At 32.8% G+C, this 22,974-nt stretch overlaps 1 protein-coding gene and 1 pseudogene across 1 annotated transcript; one reads left to right on the forward strand and one right to left on the reverse strand.

The window, feature by feature from the left end:
* The first annotated feature begins 5,522 nt into the window (after nt 1-5,522).
* On the forward strand, nt 5,523-6,863 carry LOC120216361 (annotated as a pseudogene).
* A 978-nt stretch (nt 6,864-7,841) lies between these two features.
* Nucleotides 7,842-12,124, reverse strand: LOC120216360 (3-epi-6-deoxocathasterone 23-monooxygenase CYP90C1-like). The gene is made up of 7 exons (XM_039213804.1): nt 11,777-12,124; nt 10,495-10,819; nt 10,264-10,413; nt 9,903-10,175; nt 8,774-8,863; nt 8,205-8,677; nt 7,842-8,000 (listed from the first exon to the last, which is right to left on the reverse strand). Exons 1-6 carry the CDS (start codon nt 11,989-11,991, stop codon nt 8,591-8,593), a joined length of 1,140 nt encoding a protein of 379 aa, XP_039069735.1. The 5' UTR covers nt 11,992-12,124; the 3' UTR covers nt 7,842-8,000; nt 8,205-8,590.
* Nucleotides 12,125-22,974: the final 10,850 nt, after the last annotated feature.

Raw genomic sequence — 22,974 nt, forward strand, 5'->3', positions numbered from 1 at the left:
ATACAAGAATGTACCATCAATTTGAACAATAGGTTTATATTATTTTACTGAATTAATGCATTATGGGTAAGTCCAAAAACACAGTAGAATTGACATCGATCTCGAAGATATCATCATTATGGTAGGCATAACGAGTTTCAAACTCAACTATTGTCCCAGGGATTCAGTCGTTGAACCAGGTTAAACCAACTGGGCAGTTTGTTGTAGATGAATCATATTCGTTGTGTAGTTTTATAATGACATTCTGCTTGCCTTTCATGCTTTTTTGTAGGAAACGATGTACCCATATTAAAATTGTATTGCATAAATCAACACTGCAATTGGTATGTGTGAGCTTACTCTGACCAAGGGCATGATGGTTTGGCAAATCACGTTGGATTCCAAGTTTGGATGGTCCTGGTTGATCCCCTGTGCATAGCATGTATGGGACCGCTGTATTTTGTTAGTTTCCATCTTTCGGTTTTCTTTTCTTTGAAACACGAACTATCCAATTGCAGCAGTTATAACAAACATATTTTTGTGGATCCCATCTTCCTCCTCCTCATCATCATCGTCCTCATTCTTCCTCATTGCCACCATCACTCTCAACAATATTGTCTCGATAAGGTTAATAATGATATATGACCTCTATAGAATAAAGACCCTAGAGGGTGTATGACTGACGATCCCACCACTCGCTGATAACTACAAAAATTTTGAAAAATTAGACATCGATGTATGTGACGCATATTGTGGTTGAGGTGTTTTTGGTGGAGGACCACCCGTAACATAATTCGCGTAGGAACTAAATGATGGATCCATAAGCATAGTCGAAAAAATATTCGCCAGTGGGGTGTTATAAAACCCTGTGGGCTCTGTGTGTAACCAAATGATGGGTGGCATCTGAAACCGACATATATGACATCTGGACTTACAAATGTGGCATTTGAACCAGTTATGGTGGCGTATAAAACAGTGGTGTCCCTATGTGAATTAGAGGGCTAGGTATGTAAACCGATGTGTTGGTTGATGGTGTGATGGTTACGATGGAATAACTAAGGATCACCCGAAAGCACCTGCTCTTCGTCCTGTAATGGGGGGACAATGATGTTGTGACGTTGAATGTTTTGTCAACGACGATGAATTGCCCCTCGTGTTTCCTCTGAAAGTAAGAATTATTTCCCGTTTACGTTGAACTATTCAATATAACCATCTAAAACCAGCAAACCAGTTTCAGTTATATTGTTGATGGGGCAAGCGTTGATGTCAGTTCTCCCACATCGCCAACCAGTCTCTATGCTTCACCAACCAACTTACCCCTTTCTTGCCCAATCTAACAAATTATGCATATTGTCAAGGTTCTTTCTGGTTTTGGAATAAATTGTGTAAACCTAAGCTGACGAAACACACGATCAATTGGATGCCACTCAACAATAGCATAACAAATAAGGGGCACAACAGCAACTCATACATCCAATATCCCACTAAGGTTAGATGGGATGCAAACCCTCAATTCATAATCCAAATATGGTAACCATTTGAACTAAAACAAAAATATAGATTTCTTATAAAATTAAAATGAAATTCAAATTATATAAATACAATTACACCAGCTTTTTGGTCAATAAGTATATATCTTGTAATTATGATGGGATATCACGATGATTTTTCCTATTACTTGACTACTTATTTAATATATATATATACGTCATTCTATAATAATCAAAAACAAAAATAATTTTTTCTATTGATACCATGAAAACAACATAAAAACATAGGGCTCATTACAATAGGCACAAAACAAACATGTGGTACCATGCCAACGATTGGAGAAAAATGAGACAACCGCCAATAGCATTCTTCTTATAATTCGTAGCCCGACACATTTCTCTAAACAAAAATGCAACACTTCATACCCCCAACTCAACGTGTCGGCTACTTCAAAATTGATCAGGTGCCTCAACCACATACAATGTATATGGTTATGAGATTTGTCAGGCATCTATACCTCCAATGAATTAGTATATATGTAAGGGCAAATGCTTTTGCCTCCTTCGAACAATTTTCACGCAACTTTAAATTCACTTTTCAGCCACCCTAATGTTATTCGGCCACCGTTGAAATTGGGCGGACAATTCCAAGATACTCCCTGCATAAACCCCTCAATCATCATCTGTCACACCACAAATGGTAATTCTATCGACCGGGAGCCCCAGTTGCATTAAAACATCCTTTAGCGTAATGGTATACTCCCCATATGATAAATGAAACGTGTGTGTCTCTGGCCTCCATTTCTCAATTAGTGCAGAAATCAGGCGGGTTCAAGTTTTCAACCTCCTTCAATTTTGCTAAATAACTAAATCCAGCCATAGACAAATATGGTATATACGCCTCGGTGTTTCCATCTTCTTGTTGCGAATAAAAACTTCTAATATACAATCATTTTCCCAAAAACTAAATTCTAACCATTAAAATTTGAACTACTGTTTCAAATTATTTAAAAATTAAAAATAAATTCTAACAATTTAAATAATATATAATCGATTCATATATTCATAAATTTAAAAATATATAATTTTGTATTCTTATCGTATCAAAAAATGACTCGAAATATGGTTAGCATCTAATCGCAACAACATGCCTTCCAATTTTTAACTGTAATTATAAATATTAACTAAATAAGTTTTTAATTAATAATAATAAATAATAAATACTAAAATAATAATAATATAATAACTAATTAATTACTTAAATAATAAAAATTTTAATGAATAAAATAATAAATTATAAAAACAATTATACCTTACTATATTGAAAATAGATAAGAATGAGAGATATTTAGGTGTGATTTATGTTAGTTGAGGGAGGGGGTTTATATAGGCAGCCGGTAAAGAAATAGGCAAGAAAATTTGGCAAGAAATCGGGGCGAGAGAGGGAAGGCGCGCCCTATGAGATTCGCCTTCCAGGTTTGTTAGAAAACCCCAGTAAGGTGCGCCCCTAGGGATGCGCCTTCTAGAGGTATCAGTAGTTTATTGGCTGTCAGCGATTTTCGACTAAGACGCTTCCTACTAACTGCGCTTTACTCTTAAAGCGCGTTTCATCGAATGCGCCTCCTTCTCTCAGGAGTTAGATCAGACAATATTTACGAAACAATAACTGACAGGTAATATTTTATTTGTATAGTATTTTTTGGTCAAATTACCATATTTATATTCCGTTGATTTATAATATATATGGGATTTATGAACTAAAAATATTATTATACTGTCACTACTACTTTGTTTTAATGAACTTGACGGTAAGTATAAAATAAAAATATAATATATATAATAACTAGATAATGGAAAAACACAAAATAGATACACTGTCAAAATAAGTAGTTTATTCTATATAGCTTATCAATTTTATTCACAATAGATGATTTTTTTACCTTTTTTACAATATAATTAAAAAAAATAAAGCATACCATTTATTATTGAATTTTATTCTTTTTCTTATTTCACTCATTTTATTTTTGATTTTTTTAATTTACTCACTGAATTTTTAAATTGTTCCTGTTTTGATTACTATAAATTATTTTATAGTTATTATATGACATGTTTTATATTATTAAATATAAAAATAATTTAAAATAAATAATAAACACTATTTTATTACTATTAAATTTAAAATAATTTAAAATAACCATTGTCCCTTCTCGTTATCGTCGATCATCATTTAGGTTTAATTTTATTTTAAATTATTTTTATATTAAATAATAATAAAAACATCATGCAATATCCAAATAATAATAAAATAATTCAAAGTGACCAAACATAAACAATTTAAAAGTTTAATGAGTAAATTTAAAAAATTAAAAGTACAATAAATAAAATATGAGAAAGAATAAAGTTCAGTGATTAATGGTATAGTTTATCCTTAAAAAAGGTAAAATAAAAGCTAAACCCAGTGAAAGTAAGATTTTGGGTTCCCCAAATAGGCAAACAGAAATTATTGAAAAAAAAAGATAAATAGAAGTTTATTTGGGATCTATAATATTTTTACAGTGTTCATTATATGTTGCAAACGAGTCATTCGGATTGGATCATTTCGAGTCAAGTAATTTCAGGTCTAGATTAAATTTGGTTTAATTTTGTTTGGACTGGTTCGGATATAGTTTGGGTGTACGATGAATCAGGTTGGGTCGGGTGATTATTGGATCGGGTTCTTTCTGGTTAGGATCAATATCAAATCTGTTGATTTTTGGGTCGGATTAATACCAAATTGGTTAGATTTCGGGTCGAGTCAATATTGGATCAGTTGATTTTCGGTTTAGATCAACTTTTAAATCAGGTTAATTCGGGTTGAATTGGTTATGAGTCTAATCAAAATCAAGTATATATAAAAAAATTGATATATACTTGTAAAATATGTTTTCTTATTTGTTAATTTTATTTATGTTTAATTTCAATTCTCAATCGTTCAATATTTTTAATTAAACTATTATTTAAAGATGATAAATCGATGATTTGACAAATATGATCATATAATACGTGTAGAATTTGTTATCAAAATTTTATATTATCTCGTATGAAAGTTATAATGAGAACTATTTAATAAATAAATAATTTTTAATAAATAATTTATTTCTAATTTTCAATGTAATTTTTTTATTAAATTATAAAAAAATAATAATAACTTTATTTGTTAAGTTTTAGTCGTAACATAAGTAAACTTTATATTATTTTTATTATAAGTCTAAAATTATTTCATTTGTTTTAATTGTTTTCTATTATTTTTATTATAAATTTAATATTTTTATAACAAGTATGATAAATAAACTTTATTTTTAATAATTTCAATCTTACAATTAGATTCTTACTTTTATATTCCTCTTAAATTTTCTATTATTTATTATAAATCTAAATTTTAATAAATTATCAATTTTATTTAAATTAATTTTTATTGAAATAACTTTATCGTTTAATAACTTTTATCAATTCAATCTTCGGGTTGCTTTCGAGTCGGGTTAAATTCGGTTCGGGTTGCTTTGGTTCGAGTTAATTTCAATTTCGATTTGGGTCATTTCGGTTGATTGATTTCGATTTAGCTAAATTTTGGATTGGGTGTGGTTCGAGTTGGGTATGAGTCGGTTATTAGATCAAATTTGATTATCATGTTCGGGTTAATATCGGGTAAATCGGTTCGGGTTAAGTTTGCCAGGTCTAGTGTTCATGGAACTCGTTATGTCGAGGTAATGAGTTTCAAAAAAATATTATTCAAACTCACATCAAGGTGATAAATTTTAATAAAATAAATTTCTTAAAAATTTATTACATCAGGAAAATAAATTTGAATAAAAAATATTTTTTATTAAAACTTTTATTTTAACTTGACGATTTCAAGCACTGTAACAAATATAATACATTCTTAAATAAATTCTATACGCAACTGATTAATTATACTGTTTGCCGTATTGGAAGGGGAAAAAACTTTTTGCAAGCCCACTGAAATAGCATGAAGTTCTTGTTGTGGGTCTATCGAATACTGTGTTGTAGTCTTTTAGGCTGTTCCATTGATGTTCATAACCAGTTAACCACAACTATATTATTCTCGCACTTCTTGCATTAGGATCATATTCATTAATCCTAAAGCCAAATGCTTTTCAAACCGAAATCAACGCCGACCTACCGTTCTTGGTTAATTTTCTTCCAGAACTCTAAACGAAATCTCAGGGTAAAATCCAGTCATTGTTCTGGCAAATATGATGAAGAAAATGAGAAAAACCAAGAAATTCGAAACCCTAAAGAGAACCAGCAAGACCATTTGTATTGTATAAGAGCAAAGGCCAACATCCTCACCAACACACGGATTCTCGACGCTATTGTTGAAAGGTCGACATAAGACCTACTGACACCGTCTTAGAAATCGGACCCGGCACCGGAACCTTACTGTCAAGCTCCTTGAGGCTGCTGAAAAGGTTTTCGCAGTCGAAATTGATAGAAGAATGGTGGATTCTCAACAAACGGGTTGCTGGTAAAGGGTTGCAAGATAGGCTCCATGTATGTTTAGAAATTTACATGTTCGATGAAATGCCTAAGAGAACCGGAAGTAGTGTTAAGCCTTGTTGGTGTTTAACTTTTTTTTTTACCTTTTTTCTTATTACGTATAAAAATGAAATGTCTGTTTGCAGGTTATATGTAAAGATGCAATGAAGGCGGAGTTTCCTCGATTCGATCTTGTTGTAGCCAACATTCCATATGGGATATCGTCCCCCCTTATAGCTAAATTGATTTATGGAGGAAACCTCTTTAGGAGTGCTACATTGCTTCTTCAAAAGGAGTTTGCACGTCGGTTACTAGCTAAGCCTGGCGACTCGGAGTCCAACAGATTGGCTGTGAATGTGAAGTTGGTGGCTGATGTTGAATTCGTAATGGATGTAAGCAAAAGGGAGTTTCTTCCTTGCCCTAAAGTGGATTCCTCTGTTGTAATAATCCGACCCAAAATAGAAATCCCCAATGTTAACCTTAACGAGTGGTGTGCCTTCACAAGGTCATGTTTTAGCAAGAAGAATAAGACCCTAGGTGCCACGTTTAAGCAGAAGAAGAAGGTGATACAGCTGCTGAAATTGGCTGAAACAACGAGCTCAAATAGAGAAATGCTCTAATCGGCCATAATTATGAATGTAATGAATATTATGATGGTAACAATGAAGAAAAAGATACCCATTGGGAGGATAGCCTTTCATCCTCTAGCTCTGATCTGGAAATGAATTTGTTCAAGGAGAAAATTGTCGGGATTTTGAGAAAAAGTGGATTTGAAGACAAGAGGCCTTCAAAGCTGTCTAATGAGGAGTTGTTGCATTTACTATCTTTGTTTAATTTTATTTTCATGACCATGTTTAAACCAATGATTCAAATAATGCAATTGTTGATTTTGAGCTGCTTATGTTTCATAGCAGCTCTATTATCTTTATTCTCCGTGTTGCTATTGCTTCCATGATTATAAGCCTTAATCAGGAATTTATCACCTCTGATGGATGAGACCTGACAAAATTAGTGTTCACACCATCAATCAGATTTTTGAGCTCGGAGAATCTTTAAAAGTTGCTCTACCCTTTGTAAAACAGATTTAATGAACTCTTGCACACACTTAATAAGCATTAAAGGATTAAAATGGTACCGAAAAGATGGCACAAATAGCATTCAATGATTGTGAAAGTCTACGTTTTCTTTCCTATTTATCCCTTTTCGACTGCCAAGCAATTGAAACCAGAAAGCTCCCTCTTAGCATGTGGCCAGATTCACTTAAAAGTGCAGCCGCTTTTTTGTAAATTAACATGTCTGCCGAGTCTTGTATCTTCATTCAAGTGACTCTTTAGTATTGTCAATGTCACTACATGTTTATACAAGACAGAATACTCATACTTTGATCAGTTAGCTGTTCTCCAATTTAATCAACCCTTGTTGTCAGCTAGAATTTCAAAATCCAAATTATTTCTTAGGTTTTTCTAGTGCTGTTAATCAAGAAGGCAATACCCTGCTTAAGATGATTTGACATCGTGGTGACAATATTATTTGAGACGGTACCACAAATATTATCAAACTGGGAACAGAAGGAAACAATATGAATTGAAGAAATTAGGCATTTAGTTTAGATTCCAAGATCTCCACTTGCATTCAATAGTTAAGGAACAAAGAAAAGGGCCCCAAGGACCTCTATTGCTATTAAAAAAAGATGGTGACATGATAACTAACACCACAATACACCAGTCCCATCTTTATGAAAAGATCATGCTTAGATGCAGTTGTACAATTCCATTCCCATGGCTCCTTTTTTGATGTGGGGATAAAACTTCCAAAGTTTGTCTGATTATTCTATCTAATTGAAACTATATATATAAATTATTAGATTCTTTTGTATAGTGTTTCATGGACGGACCAAACTACTTTAAGTTTCATAAAGGGGTGACCTTGATTGGCAGCTTCTTCTTCATCTTAACAGTCGGGAAGTAGACGATTTCATCCTCCTGAGCAACACATCTGTAAGAAGTTTTGACATACGGTAAGAGACTGCAATCTGGATATAATATAAAGGTGGGCTTCCAATGACACCCATCCACCAGGGCATGGTGACTGGTGACTAAACATCAAAATTTTAGCCTCTCTTACTTCCATGGGACCATGTCCCATTGCTTCACTGGGAAATTTCAATCATGAAGAACAATGGTATTTGATTAAAATTACCTGTAAGTGGTGACAAGATGGTGAAGGAAGATTGAAATTTCAAGCCTTGATAGCTCTAAACCAGGGCAAAGCCTCTGCCCACCTCCAAATGGTGTAAAGCTATTGTTTAACAGAAGCTCCAAGTTTCTGAAAAACAAAAAAATTAAACTCTTAATATAAGTTTTTTTGATGAATCAAATTTGCTCTGCAACTATTTAAACTAACCTCCCCATCTCCATGGATCAAATGATATGGATTTTCATAAATTTCATCGTCCATGTGAAACAGAAAAAAAGATGCCCAGGACACACCATCCCTTTGGTATTAAATAACCTGCAAAAACAATTTTCTTAAATGATTTTTTTTACGTTTTTCCATATTTATGCAGATTCGAGTTCAAAGCAACACTACAAAGAAAACCTTATATCTATATCTTTAAGTGCTTTCCACAAACCATTGATGATATTTGACAGTCTAAGGGTTTCACTTATCACCTAACAAAAGAAAAAAACCACAAAAAAAATTCAAGTAAATGTTTGCTTTTTGCCGTAGAAACCTTAAGAGCATCTTCTCTAGAACTTGAGACTCACATTTTGAGTGAAAGGCAATGACCAGTAGTCAGTCCAACTGTAATCTTCACCAGAATCCTTCTTTTGCTTCTTTAGTTCCATGTTCTCCTCCTGCAGAAATCAACATCAAAAGTCACTATACATCAGGGTTTTTAAAAAACGCTCCGCAACCGTGATTTCGGCCACGATATAACGAATTCACCACCGAGTTAACGCGACGGCTCAATAGCGTCCACGACGACCGCAACGGTAAATCCGAAATAACCGTAAATGCAACCGCGATTTGAAACTCTGCTATACATAAAAACTCCTCTAATTTTGCTTCAAAAAGAAAGATTACAGAAAAGGCTGGCTTTTTCAATGAAGAAACCAAAAACTAATGCCAATGGATCGCTTTTACTGTTCTTCATGAAGTATAAAGGGTATGGTACAGACTGCAACTATCAAGCATCTTTAGTTCTTTTATCTTCACATTTTTCTCTTAATTCCTTAAATTAAAAGATCGCCCCCATGGTGTTTCTTCTTCATTTACTTTCTCCAGTAGAGATCTTATCATGAAACCAAACCAAACCGACATTCAATTTTTTTGTACTTATTATGAAGTTTCCATGTCTTGTCCAACACAGTTAAGTTCTAATCTGTATTGTCTTCTTTAGAGATAAATGCAGAAAACCTCTTAATAAACAACATGATTTCTGGTACTTTCTTTTTGTATAGAAAAACTCGAGTGATTCTTAGGGTTTTTTTTTTCTATATCAAATTTCACTTCAGAAATTATGATCCCAAAAGTACAAATGGTAATGTCAAGATAAGGGTCCATTGAAACTGACAAAGGAAAAGGAAAAGTAAAAAGGGAGTTACAGTACTCTCTCTTACAGTTACAGGCCAAAGTATGGTCTATTTTATGACAGAATTTGGGGCCCTCCATACGCACAATCTGTCTTACACGTGCATGTTTGTACACGTAGTCGTGTGTCTAATGCAGAAAAAAATATGGGAACCATGAAAAAAAACCTTTGCATTTTCAAGAAAAAAAAGTCAAATATTGTGGCTTTGGGGCATCCCCACTTTTGCAGATGAAATCAAAATAATCCTAGCCGTTGGATGAAGGAATAAAAAGGTCATATTTATGTATGAATTATATACGTACCATCAACTGGTGGAGGGCAACAGAGCAGTCACTGAGGAATTTGACAGCTAGGGTCATCGCCATGGGCACAGTCTCTTCTCCAGGGATCATCATCTCTATTATGTTCCCACTGATGAAATCCAACGGCAGGGATTGCTTCTCGCTTGCTTCTTCACTGTCTCGTAACAGCACGTCCACTGCATCCTTGGGCATTTCCTTTTCGTCCGTTTTCTCCATAGCCGATTTCCTCTCCTCCACTATCTTTTTCACCATTTTCAGTAACCTTTCTTTGGCCTACAACGAACAAATAAGAACCAAACCTACTAAAAAAATTATCAACGAGGCGAAATACAAAAAAAACGCTAAATAGATATCTATTCACCTTCAGAGATTTATATAGTCTTGTTCCTGGTAATTTGATGGGCAAACAAATCAAGCCTTTGATGAATTCTTCGAATTCTCTCTTCAGAAAGTCCAAATCTTCACCAGGACCAACACTCATCAAAACATTCACCAGAACCTCAAATGTTATCTGACATTTCCATGAACCATAGTCAAAATATACATGAGTATATGTTTGGGAGGATTAATTATATATGTTTGAAGAACGAACCTTTTTGGTTTCTTCTTGAACATGTAACATCTGCATGTGTTGCCAAGAACCCAGGGTTAATCTGACACAGTTTTCAATGTGCCTTGTGATACGGGCTTTAAGCTGTGGGGTTCTCAAGAAACCTCCAATGAGTGCATGGAGTCGCTTCTGGAGATTACCATTCATTTGAAGTATGGAATGTTCGCCAAGCAACTCTCGGATCGATTTGGGATAAGCAGAGACAAAGGTGTTGCCATGGTTCTGCAAAACCGCCTTGTTTACATCGGGATCTGTGGACACAATGATGGGTGTTCCCAATAAGTGTGTTTTGAACACCTTCCCATACCTGAACGAAAAAAAAAACAACCAAGCATAAGCAAAGATAGTAAAGGATTGAAGATTGCAGTTGCAGCAATTTGAAACTTGGTTTTGTATTGCTTTTGTTTTGTTGTTCTAGGTTTCATTGACTAAAGCCACCCAGAGTCCAAAATTGGAAAAGAAAATGGAGGGTTTTCACTGAAAGCTGAAAACAATGGAGAATAGCAGCCGGGGATCACTGCCTGCAACAAGCAATGGAGCTTCCACCACTATGGCAATTGCCCATAGTTCGTACTTACTTAAAAGCTTTAATGGCTTCCGCCACCTTCCTTTTTCAAGCTATGGATGCAATCGTAGCAGGTATCTGTCGTTGCTCCTTAATGAAGAATTTCCTTTTGGGACTGTGCCATTTAATGAAAAAAACAGTTTTTTTTTGTATGACATGATATTTCATCTTTTCCAATTGTTTTTCCTTAATTAAATGTTATCTATATTCTTTTATGTATCTGAATTACAAGTAAATTATACTGATATATAAAAGGGGTAGATTATTTTCATTGGACCGTGTAGAAATATAGAAAGCTACTCCTACTACTACATGTTAAATTGCAAAAAAAAAAAAAAAAACTCAAGTAATAATTTTTAAAAAAGATAATAAATAATAAATGGTTACCCCACAAGGCTGCATGCTACATTATTTGATCTGATAGATAAGGGAAATTCTTTTTATATATAATAATATGTAATAAATAATAAATGGTTACATTATTTTCATTGGACGTCGATGGAGTGGTGATTTTGCATCTGTCTAGGGTTTTCCACCATCAATGAAAAATAATTCATAAAAAATAGTGTTGTAAACGCATGATTTTGAGAAAGATGAAAACTGAGATGGGAGATGGGAGATGGGAAAATTTTTGAAAGAGAAAAGACAATTAGCAAAGAAGACAATACCACAAACAAAGAGAAGAGAGAGAAAACTTACAGAAGCTTGCGTTTGTCCATGAAACTGACAGGTCGAGAGGTGTAACCAGAAGCTATGAAGTCGAGAGTTTCACCGATCAAAGGCCAACCCAAGCTCCCTTTGGGCACCCCCCAGTCACTCTTCTTTTCCAGATTTTCTTTCTTCTTCGTCTTCGTCTTCATCTTCATCAACAAAATACCCATCACCATCAGCAACAATCCCATGCCCCATTCCATCTTCTCTAACCCTAACTCCAGCCAAGCTTATTTTGAGAGTACCCTTTTCTGTGAAACTAGTTATATATACACGATGAAGATGTTTAGAAGACAGAGAGAAATAGATATGAATTATACTTGGCAAGTCAGTAATAATCTTTTGGAAATCGGATCGGATCGATCGTTCAATCGAATCGTTACTTAGTCCGATTCAATCTAAATCGGTTGAACCGTTATTAGTGAACCGGCTAGAATCGTTGAACCGTTCGAATCGGACCGGTTGAAAATCGAAAAAAACCGTGATTTTTTTTTTTTTTAAATTAAACCAAACAACGTCGTTTGTTAAACGAGCCAAGTTGAACTCGAGTATTACTGAGTTCGACTTGAACTTGAAAACTTTAAAAGTAAGCTTAACTCAACTCAAACTCGCAAGTTAAAAATTATCAAGTTCAACTCAAACTCAAAATATAATATTGAAACTTTAACTCAAAAAGGCTTAAACTAAAAAAAAAAATTAGAAACTCGATTGAAGCTTAAAATTTGAGCTTAATTGAAGTGAAAGAATAGTTCACTCAATGCTCACCAAAAGACTCTATGATTTTGAATGCCAAATTACCTCTATTATTTATAGAAGTTAGTTGTGATGCACTTCTATGTTTCTTAGCAATGTGATATTGTTTTGTTCTCATATTTTTATTCTTTAGACTTTTGGGATGCTCTTCTATGTTTCTTAGCCATGTGAGATAGTTTTAAAAAAAATTAAACCAAACAATATCATTTTGTTATGATTTTTTAACTCAAATTTATTTTTTAATTATAGTTATATAATTATATTTATTATTTAATATGTTTTACCTTAAATATTATGTGTAGTTAATTTGAATCATTTTGTTTCACTTGATTTATGGTTTTAACTTATATATGTTATGACTGTTTGAATATGACTTTGATATAAAAATTATTTTTTATTAAATATTTTTGGTATTTTTAATTAATTTTTTAAATAATTATTACGTCGTCCGGTTCTTTCGACCGATCGAATTGATTCGATCGGTTGAATTAGTGAATCGGTAGCATGATCGATTTACTAACCGGTTCGGTTCTGAAAACTGTGGTAATAACGGGGGTTGGAGGAGAAAAGGAAAAGAAAGATCTAGAGGGGTTGCACCTATCATTAAATAAATTGGCCATATTGGATGCACCAAAAATGCTACATGCTTGTTCATTGTCTTCTCTTCATTTAGATATAGATATATGTACCCATCCCTGCTGCCCTTTGGCTCACATAATATATCCTATATCTATCTACGAGTGGGGTACCCTTAAAATCCATTTGTTGTTGCCCTTGTTATTCTTCATGCTTAATTCTTTTATGGTATCTTTGTTGTGTACTGTTAAAGAGCTCGCTTAGTTTTCTTATCTGTACAGTTCATCTTCTTAATCATTCAAAATCCAAACTTAGACCTCTCATTAAATTCATACTCGTCTTCTTCTCAACGTTGACACTCGTTACCAAAAAGTTGACAGAGAAAAAAATAAAGGTTAAATGAAGCCCATTGGGCCTCACCACCCACGCACTTGTTATCTCCCTCCATCTACAATTTTTTACACGACGAAGTCGTTTGTATTTTAATTTAAGAAGGCAATAGGAAGAAGAAGAAGAAGAAAGTGTGGTCCGATGTGGTGCATGTGAACCATGTGGGGGGTGGTTCTGCCGTTCTGCAATCGAGGCTGGCAAATAGGGGAGAGCTAACGTGCGGTGTATGGCTTCACCCACTTTAAACTACCGACGGATATTACTAACCATGTCTTAAAAGCACTCCATGACATCACATGACAGCCTTTGAGGTAGATATATGTCGTCTTTGAGGCTCAAAGAACAGCTAAGTTATAGCAACAGCAATAGAGCAGTAGGGCCTATGGATCTCTGGTGTATGATACATCAACTGTCGAAATTGAATGCAATGCAGGAACATAAGAAATAATAGCTCAGCCTTATTTGATTGGCTTTTTTACCCCCTAATAATTACTTGTCACACACTATTTCTTTTAATATTATCCTTTAATACATTTTGCAAAACGCGAATAAATATATGTGCTTTCGCATGGTTATGTTCGAACTGAAGCCACGTAAATAAAGACATTGTTAGGTATGGCTAATAAATATACCAGTAAAGAGGACAGGAGATGGAGCGGAGTGAGCGAAGCGAACATCAATTGTCCTTACAAAGAAAGTCTCGTTGTGGGGTTACGAATTATGTGGGTTGAGGGTGCGGGGGCGTAGCCCCCGCAGTACGGTACAGGGTTGATTTTGTAATTATGTACCAGAGTTTTCTATTATAAATAGAGATGTAACCTAGACCTAAAAGATCATTGAATAAAATTCTAGCGCCGCCTAGGCACCGAGGACGTAAGCACATTGCCGAACCTCGTAAAATTCTCGTGTTCTTTCATTTTCTTTACCCGTTTTCGTCAACAGACATGAATGACGATTCGTATATTTTATGGTTTTGTCTAAGTTGGAGTCACGTAAGATAAGGTGTGGATGGTATTTTTGACATGTACGTAAAGCGTGAATAATGATTCGCGTCTTTCATTGTACACGTTAAATTATTGATACTCTATTATTACTCGAGCAACTTGTCTTTTAAATCCTTCCCCTCCTTATAAATAAGAATCTCCACTAAATGCAAACGTCACCACACCAAAATTATTTGTTTGTTTTTGTTTTTACAATTCATTTTATTTTTCTTGTAAGGTAAAACTATTTTTTTAATTTTATTATATTTATTTTATATATGATTATTTGAATAAATTTTATTGTACTAATTATTTTTTATTATTTTTTACGATTGTAAAATTAAAAAGTGTGATCATGCCTCGAGACATTTTTGCATATACGGTAACAATATGAAATTATGTTATTTAAATTATTGTGAAATTTTTTAATTTTTTTGATTCATTTATATTTTAATTCATATATTATTTATTTAATTATACATATTTCAACTATTGTTTTTGTAGATATAAGACTTTCAATCTTTCAAACTCTCAAAATGATGCGTACTTCAGCTATTGTTTATTATGATGGAGAAATTCAGGAAGATGAAATTGACGTCGTCTTTGTATCAAATCATTCTGTCAGAATATCTTTCAAGAGAAACATCACTCTTGAGGAGCTGATAACGAAAATTTCAAGGAATGTTCATGTTGGAAGTACTAGAAGATTGTAATCACTTCAGTACTTATTTCCAACTACAGTATTTCTGTTAACTTATACAACGTTCGAACTCTCCAAAAATGATGATGTTGCTATGATGGTTAATTCTCAAAATCAATATTTAGACGCTGATACACAAATGTATGCAATATTTGTTGAAGTGAGTATTGTTCCCACTATGGGCTGGCTCAACAAGATGATCAAGTTGACAACCTAACTCCAATAATGTGTAATGATTTTAACTCGTTGATGGAAAATCCACATCATGGTGTGATCCCATCAAGTTCAATGAGGAGACATTCATCATCAACTTGTTACGATCTGTACCGAGGTGGCTCTACAAGCAATCCGTATGACAACATCGCGTTCAGTTCAAGGGTAAGACATTCATCTGCTTTGACCTAAATATGGAGATGCACTCGACGCAACAATCTATGTAGTATCCATTTGACACGATACCTTCAAGTTCCAAGTAGATACATTCAACTGCGAGCTTCTTCGACCTCAATGTCGAGATGCCTTCAAGATCAAGGGAAGACATTCAATTACCAGCTTGTTCGACCTAAATGTTGAAATCGTAGATGACAACTGTCGTTTTGATGTCAAAATTAATTCTTTCTTCTCAATTAATAAAAAAAATTAATGTAGTAAAAGAGAAATAAGGGTCGATCCCACAGAGACTAAGGAAACTTCCTGATTTATTCGTGCTTTATTTAATATTTGAGCCAAGAAGTGGATGGAGTATAATTTGAGTAATGGTGAGGATTTATAGATGAAGTGAAATAAAATAGAAGAAAGAAAAATAAAAAGATTTCAAATAAGAGTAAAAAGAAATTTAAAAAGAGTTTTTAAAAAAATCAATATGGTAAAATCAACATTAGGCTTTCACTTTGACTTAATTTCCTTCGGATCATTGAATTAGATTTTTCCCTTTGGGATTCACATCGGTTAACTTTGTCTACAAGGGCAATCCTCGTGACTCTTCTTTATATACCGAATACCCAAGGCAATCTTTGATTCCAACTTTGGAAATTGATTTGATCAACATCAATTGTCGTAGATCAATAACTGTTTAAGTTCGTGAAGACCGACTCAGATTGTTGTTTCTATAACTACTAATTCTGATCTCAATTCCCTCTTAGCAAGTCAATCTTACCAAGTGTGTTCCCAAGAAGTTGAATATGCTTTCAATAAGCCGATCATTCCTCCTGCACATTTAATCGCAACAACATCTTGACTAATGTCAATATTTGATTTTGAAAACTGTTTTGATTTTGAAAATAAACGTAAAGATTGAGAGAGGTATTCCAAAGCTATTCAAGTGATTTTCAATTCTCACGTTGGAATTGAGTAATCGCTTTAGCCCTTGGCTTAAAAGAAAATTAAAGAAAACGAAAATAAAATAAAGAATTTTTATTAAACTAAAGAAAAAATGATTCCATTAGGCTTACCCCAAGGGGTATTTATATCATTCTAAAAATCCTAAAAAGCTAAGAAAAGATAATTCCTAAAAACAAGAGATAATTCTTAAAGTTAATTCTTAAAATATTTAAACTAAAATCCTAAAAACATGATTTTAATTGGAATTCGAATTTCAAAAACGTGAAAGACTCATTCGTTCTTCTAGAAGCGCTGATTGGATCTTCTGGAAGGTACTGACTCATTGCCTCATCAGATACATCATGCCAAGAGTCATGCCCACTAATCCGACAATGAATCTAAAAAAAAAAAAATTGCACAATTTCGTTGTTCTTAGCATAATTTCTAGAATTCAATGTCCTGCATTGAAAATGAATGAAAATGCCCAAGTTAACAACTAAAATTATCTAATCAATGAGTAATCAATGTCCTCACTTATCTAATGTTTGTCCTCAAGCATTTCTCAATCAACATGTCAAAATCAATAGTTGTCATTCTATAACTCACATCATACTTAATCATCCAATGAACCAAACTCAAGACAATAAATTGAAATTAGAAAACAATCAAGCATGTGGCAAAGATATGAAATAAGTTAAATCAAAACAAGACATTTGATAGCTCATTAATCTCATGATGTAAGACTTAATACCCTCACAAAGGATTCACTCATCCCGCTTAAGTGTTTAAGGACAAAGAAACGCTCAAGCCATAAAAAGTTAAAGCATTACCATAAGCTTGTGATTAAATCCAATCTCCACCACTTTAAATTGAATAAGATACAAAAGTCAATAGGTCTTTAATATAGGTTGTAACGTGGCTAAGGTATATGTAGGGAAAAAAGCTGAAAAAAGGTTTAAAATGCCAAAACAATAGATCAAAATAATTAGAAACAATCCACGAACCAACATGAAGCACAATGAAAAATAAAACAAGGAAAAAGAATAGATGAAAGACAATTGAAACAATCGATTTTTCCTTCTTTTTCTTTTCACTCGAACAAAGGGTATGTTTTTTCTTCTTTTTTTTCTGTAATTCGAAATAGTGAATAATATACTATTTTTTTTACAATTTTTTTTCTAATTTCCTTTTTCCTTTTCATTTTTTTTCTTCGTGGGACAAGAATAATACAAGATCTCAAGTCTCGATAATGGTGTGAAAAGAGAGGGAAAAAAAGAATTCGAGTTTAATTTGGTGAGTTGAAAATCAAACAAAGGGAAATAAACTCAAATGTGATTTACTAAGGGATAAATTAAAGGGTAGGCTTTTTGGGTAATGAATGAGTTAATCCTAAATGCCTCTATCATACTAAAATCATCAAATTCAAACATGTAGTCTCAACTAGTATTCCACCACAAGTTCTAGGATGCTAAAAATGAGTTTGGTACACACAAAGAAACAAATAGCAATAATGAAACATGTATGCTCAATAGGCTCAAAGCTCACAAAAATGGCTCAATGTATCAAGTCTAGCATCAATTTAGCCAATAAACCATGGAATGTAAAAAATTTCATAAAAAATTTGCTAACTATGCCAATTAACTATCATGTATCCAATGATCACCTCAAAGCAAGATTAAAGAATTCATCGGAAAAATATTAAAGTAATCAAATAAATACAATAATAGGCAACAAACGACTCAACATATCAAGATCAAAATATCTTAAGTTCAATCATTCGACAAGTGAGACAAAATTCAACATGTAAACCCACCCCCTAACTTAAACCGTTTTGTCTCAAAACGTAAATTAAAATATAAAGCAAAAGAGATGGAAAATGATACTCCCCAATCTAGTAGCGACAGTGGTCGTGACTGCGTTGAGATGAATTGTTGTAACTTAGAATGTCCGATTGAGAAACCACCAGAAGATATATTAAAATTTTCTGCAAAACAAAAATTAAGAAAAAATAGACCATTCCAAGATTTTATTCTAAAGGAAGTAGACTCAAGAAAATAACTCAATCAATCTTTATCATTTTCTCTTTTTTTCTTTTTTTTTCTCTCATTGTTCGAACCAACATTGTACTGCTATTTTTTACTGTTCGAACCAAAATTGTATTGTTGTTTTTTCACTGTTCAAACCAAAATTGTACTACTATTTTTTTACTGTTCGAATAGTGCACTATTTTTTCTGCTCATTCAATATATGTACTATATATTTTTACACTATTCTGTTCGAACTTTTCTGCACAGTTTGAATCAAATCTTTTTTCTGCACTGTTTTTTCTGCACTACATTGTTCGAATTTTTCTACACAGTTCGAACCAAATCTATTTTTTTGCACGGTTTTTTTGCACTGCATTGTTTGAATCTAATGTGTATTTTTCATACATTGTTCGAACCAAATCAGTTTTTTTTGCACTGTTCGAATAATATTTTCGAAATTTTGCTTCCTTTTTTTCAGGAATGATTCTTCATTTGTTCGCTGCCACACGATCTCTTCACGCCTTAGGGTCGGGTTTTCACCATTTTTGTAACAGCCTCAATACCGGGTTATTGACTAAATTGTAAAACTTTAGAATTTGGTGTCTAAAGCAGAATAATTGAATAGTATTGTAATTTGGTATAGGGTTAAATTGCAAGGAAGATGGAATTGAAGGATAACATAGTTATTTGCATGGAAAATAATTAAAGAAGAGATATATATTAGCTACACGTGGAAGAGAAGAAATCAAAACACAAGGTTCTAGAGTTCTCTTCTTCTTTTCTTTCTCCACACGTGAAGGGGTCAAAACAAAGGTGAGATTTCTCATTAGCTAATTGTTTGCTGAAATTTAAGTTTTGTTTTGATCATTATATACTAATTAAGCTTAAGGAAAGCTTAAGTTACTTTAAAACAACAAGATGAAGGGTGTGTAGGAAGAATTCAAGGTTAGAAGTTCTTGAATGAAATTTTGAAATAAAGTTCATAATGAGAATTTGAAGTTGAATTTGACTTGTCACCAACTTGATTAAGGAATATGAAGTGTTAAAATTAGATTTAGAACATGTTGGAATTTGAGTGAGATTCTTGAATTTATGTGGAGGATTGAATTTTAAAGTTTAAGAGATATTGAATGGGTATAAATTAGTTTAAGTAGGTGTATGCAAGTTAGAGATATTAAAGAAGGTGAAATATGAAGAATTGGGTTGAAAAGAGAGTGAATTTCGTGCTTAAACTGGAATTTTTGGGTTGTGTGCATCGGTACATCTTCAATGTGTACCGATGTACTCTCAAATAAATAAACATCGAATGCCATTAGTGCATCGATTCATAGGGAGTGCATCGATACACTCCCTTAAAATGAAAACATCGAATGTGATTTGTGTACCGATACGTGGATAGTGCATCGATGCACACGTTAAGGGATGAAAATAACCTTTCTTTTAGAGTATGAAGTGATAGTTTGTAATATATCAATTAGTATACTGATATGTATCAATGTATTACTATGTAGATTTAGAGCGTAATCCTGTTCCGGAACAATCGAATGATTATGATCGAGTCAAATCAAATAAGGCTAAGGTAAGTGCATATTTTAGATAAAGTTTTATAGAGACAAGACTTTTGATAAGTCTATATCTTATTGTTGAATCCATGATCTCTTATTTTTGTACATGCATATATATACAATTATGTGTAAATGAATGGTATTATCAAAGGATAATGCTAAGTGATATATGAAAAGATAAAGTGATCATATGTGTGCATTTGAAGTGAATTATGTATTATATGAAAAGTGATAAAAGAGATATGAAAATGAGAAATGTATTCATATTTAAGCCCATGTTATTTAATATGAGAGCAGTAGGTATAATTGGCATGCCAAAAGTTGAGGGATTATCAGTGGTCCTTTGAGACATAGTGGTCTTTCGGGATAAATATTCAGTGCTCCTAGTGGGATTTTATTCGAGCTGTGGTGACAACATTGTGCACAACCTCAGTTTACTCGCGTACCTTCTGTTCTTAATAATGTACATGGGCATCCAAAGATAAACTAAAGGAAATTCTTATGAAACATAATTGTTTAATCATGCATATCATACTCATATGTCATAGTGTGGTATCTACATGTGCATTGCAATGTCCTAATGGATTAATAGTAGTGTATGATCATGATATTATTGTTATATGTTTATTTTATGGCTCGCTAAGTTTGTGACTTAGCGTGTAAGTGATTTCCACATAGGTACCAAGAATCCAAAAGAGCAGAAATAGGGGCGGCAAGAACAACATCATTTCTAGAAGATCAGATCAGAAGTAACTGATAAGTATGTATTTTGTTGTGTATAGAGTGTTGGCATGTAAGTAATGTGTTAGTTACGAATGCTCTAATCAATTTTGTTTTGTTTTGGTTAACCTATGTAAAGTAACAATGTTATTTCGATGAAAGTTTAAAATTTCTTTGGTTTTCTTTAAGATTCAAAGTTTGAAAGGTCAATGTGACACCTCATACTCGTATCCGGGTCGGGTACGGGTTGGGGGTGTTACAATTTTTTCGCTACCAGTTTGAACAATTATTGATTATATCTAGCTTAAAATTCAAGTCAGAATAACAGGTACCTTAAAATTCAAAGAAAAATAAAAAATAAAAATAAATAAAAAATAAAATTGAAAATAAAATTGAAAATATAAAATTTAACAAACAAAACAATAAAATAAAAAAATGGTTCGCCTCCCATAAAGAGCTATTTTTAACGTCGTTAGCTCGACGACCTGATTCAGACTACAGATTCTCAGATAGTTGCTTCCTCTACTTCTTGGTCTTAAATTAAAAACAAAGAAAGAAAGAAATCAGTAACTCATCGTTAGTTCCTGGCCACAGCGCCAATTTGACAACTATCGTTTTGATGTCAAAATAAATTCATTCTTCTCAATTAATAAATAAAGGAAATTTAACGTAGTAAAAGAGAAGTAAGGGTCGATCCCACATAGAATAAGGAAACTTCTTGATTTATTCGTGCTTTATTTAATGTTTGAGTCAGAGCCTCTTAGCAAGTCAATCTTACCAAGTGTGTTCCCAAGAAGTCAAATGTGCTTTTAATAAGTTGATCCTAATGTGCTTTTAATAAGTTGATCCTTCCTCCTACACATTTAATTGCAGCAACATCTTGACCAAAGTCAATTTTTGATTTTGAAAACTATTTTAATTCCAAAGTTATTCAATTGCTTTTCAATTCTCACGTTGGAATTGAGTCATCGCTTTAGCCCTTGGCTTGAAAGAAAATTAAAGAAAATGATTTTTTTTATTAAACTAAAGAAATGATGATTCCATTAGGCTTACCCTAAGGGGCTGTTTGGTTGAAGGAATGTGAGATTGTCATAGGAATGAAATCCATATTCCCATGTTTGGTTGGCCGAAAATCTCATTCACTGTAATATTTTATTACCAATAGTATATTTTTTGAGGTATATTACCGGGAATGTCATTACCTCCATTTCCTTAGGAATTGTTGGATTACCAGCGTTTTGGACTAAAATGCCCTTAATTTTTTTTCTTCAAAAATATCCTTCTTCTGTCATTGAATAGTAAAAATTATACGAAGGTTAAATTACAAATTTATCCTTAAACTATTTTAGATTTACAAAAAAAGTCTATAATTAAAATTTTATATGAAGTTCAGGGGTTAAAATAAAATTTTACCCTTTCATTAAACCTTTTTATATTTTCAATTTTGTAAATATATATATATATAAATTTTATGAATTTAATTTTTTTAAAGATAATATATAAATATTTTCCAACTTGTTAAAAAAATAAATATATAATAGGACAATTTGGTCAAATATACATTCCAATAATCTTTTATTCCTTTAACCAATCACGGTAATCTTACATTCCTGCTAAACTAACCAAACACAAAATATAACATTCCCAGTAATCCTATTCCCTGGTAATCTTATATTCCCACTGGTAATATTATATTCCGTGAACCAAACGCACCCTAAGGGGTATTTATATCTTTTTAAAAATCCTAAAAGCTAAGAAAAGATAATTCCTAAAAACAAGAGATAATTCCTAAAGATAATTCATAAAATATTTAAACTAAAATCCTAAAAACATGAGTTTAACTTGAATTCAATTTTTAAAAACACAGAAGACCCATTCGTCCTTATAGAAGCGCTGAATGGACCTTCTGGAAGGTGCTGACTTATCACCTCATCTGATGCGTCATGCCCACTAATCCGACCATGAATCTAGAAAATAAAAAAATTGCACGTTTTCATTGTTCTTAGGATAATTTCTAGAATTTAGTGTCCTGCATCAAAAATGAATAAATGCCCAAGTTAACAACTAAAATTATCTAATCAAGGAGTAATTAATCTTAAAATAATGTATAATTTAAACACTAATCAGTGGAGGAACCCTCATCTCCACCAGA

This window comes from Hibiscus syriacus, unplaced genomic scaffold, assembly GCF_006381635.1.
Source record: "Hibiscus syriacus cultivar Baekdansim isolate YM2019G1 unplaced genomic scaffold, ASM638163v2 tig00110160_pilon, whole genome shotgun sequence".
NCBI classification, from domain to species: Eukaryota; Viridiplantae; Streptophyta; class Magnoliopsida; order Malvales; family Malvaceae; genus Hibiscus; species Hibiscus syriacus.

Excerpts from the sequence above, each read along its gene's own strand:
- LOC120216360 (XM_039213804.1), bottom strand. The coding sequence starts at position 11,991 with ATGGAATGGGGCATGGGATTGTTGCTGATGGTGATGGGTATTTTGTTG. Across the intron at positions 10,820-11,776 it reads ATGGACAAACGCAAGCTTCT|GTATGGGAAGGTGTTCAAAA; the intron begins GTAAGTTTTCTC and ends TTTTTCGTTCAG. Across the intron at positions 8,864-9,902 it reads TTGCCCTCCACCAGTTGATG|GAGGAGAACATGGAACTAAA; the intron begins GTACGTATATAA and ends TGATTTCTGCAG.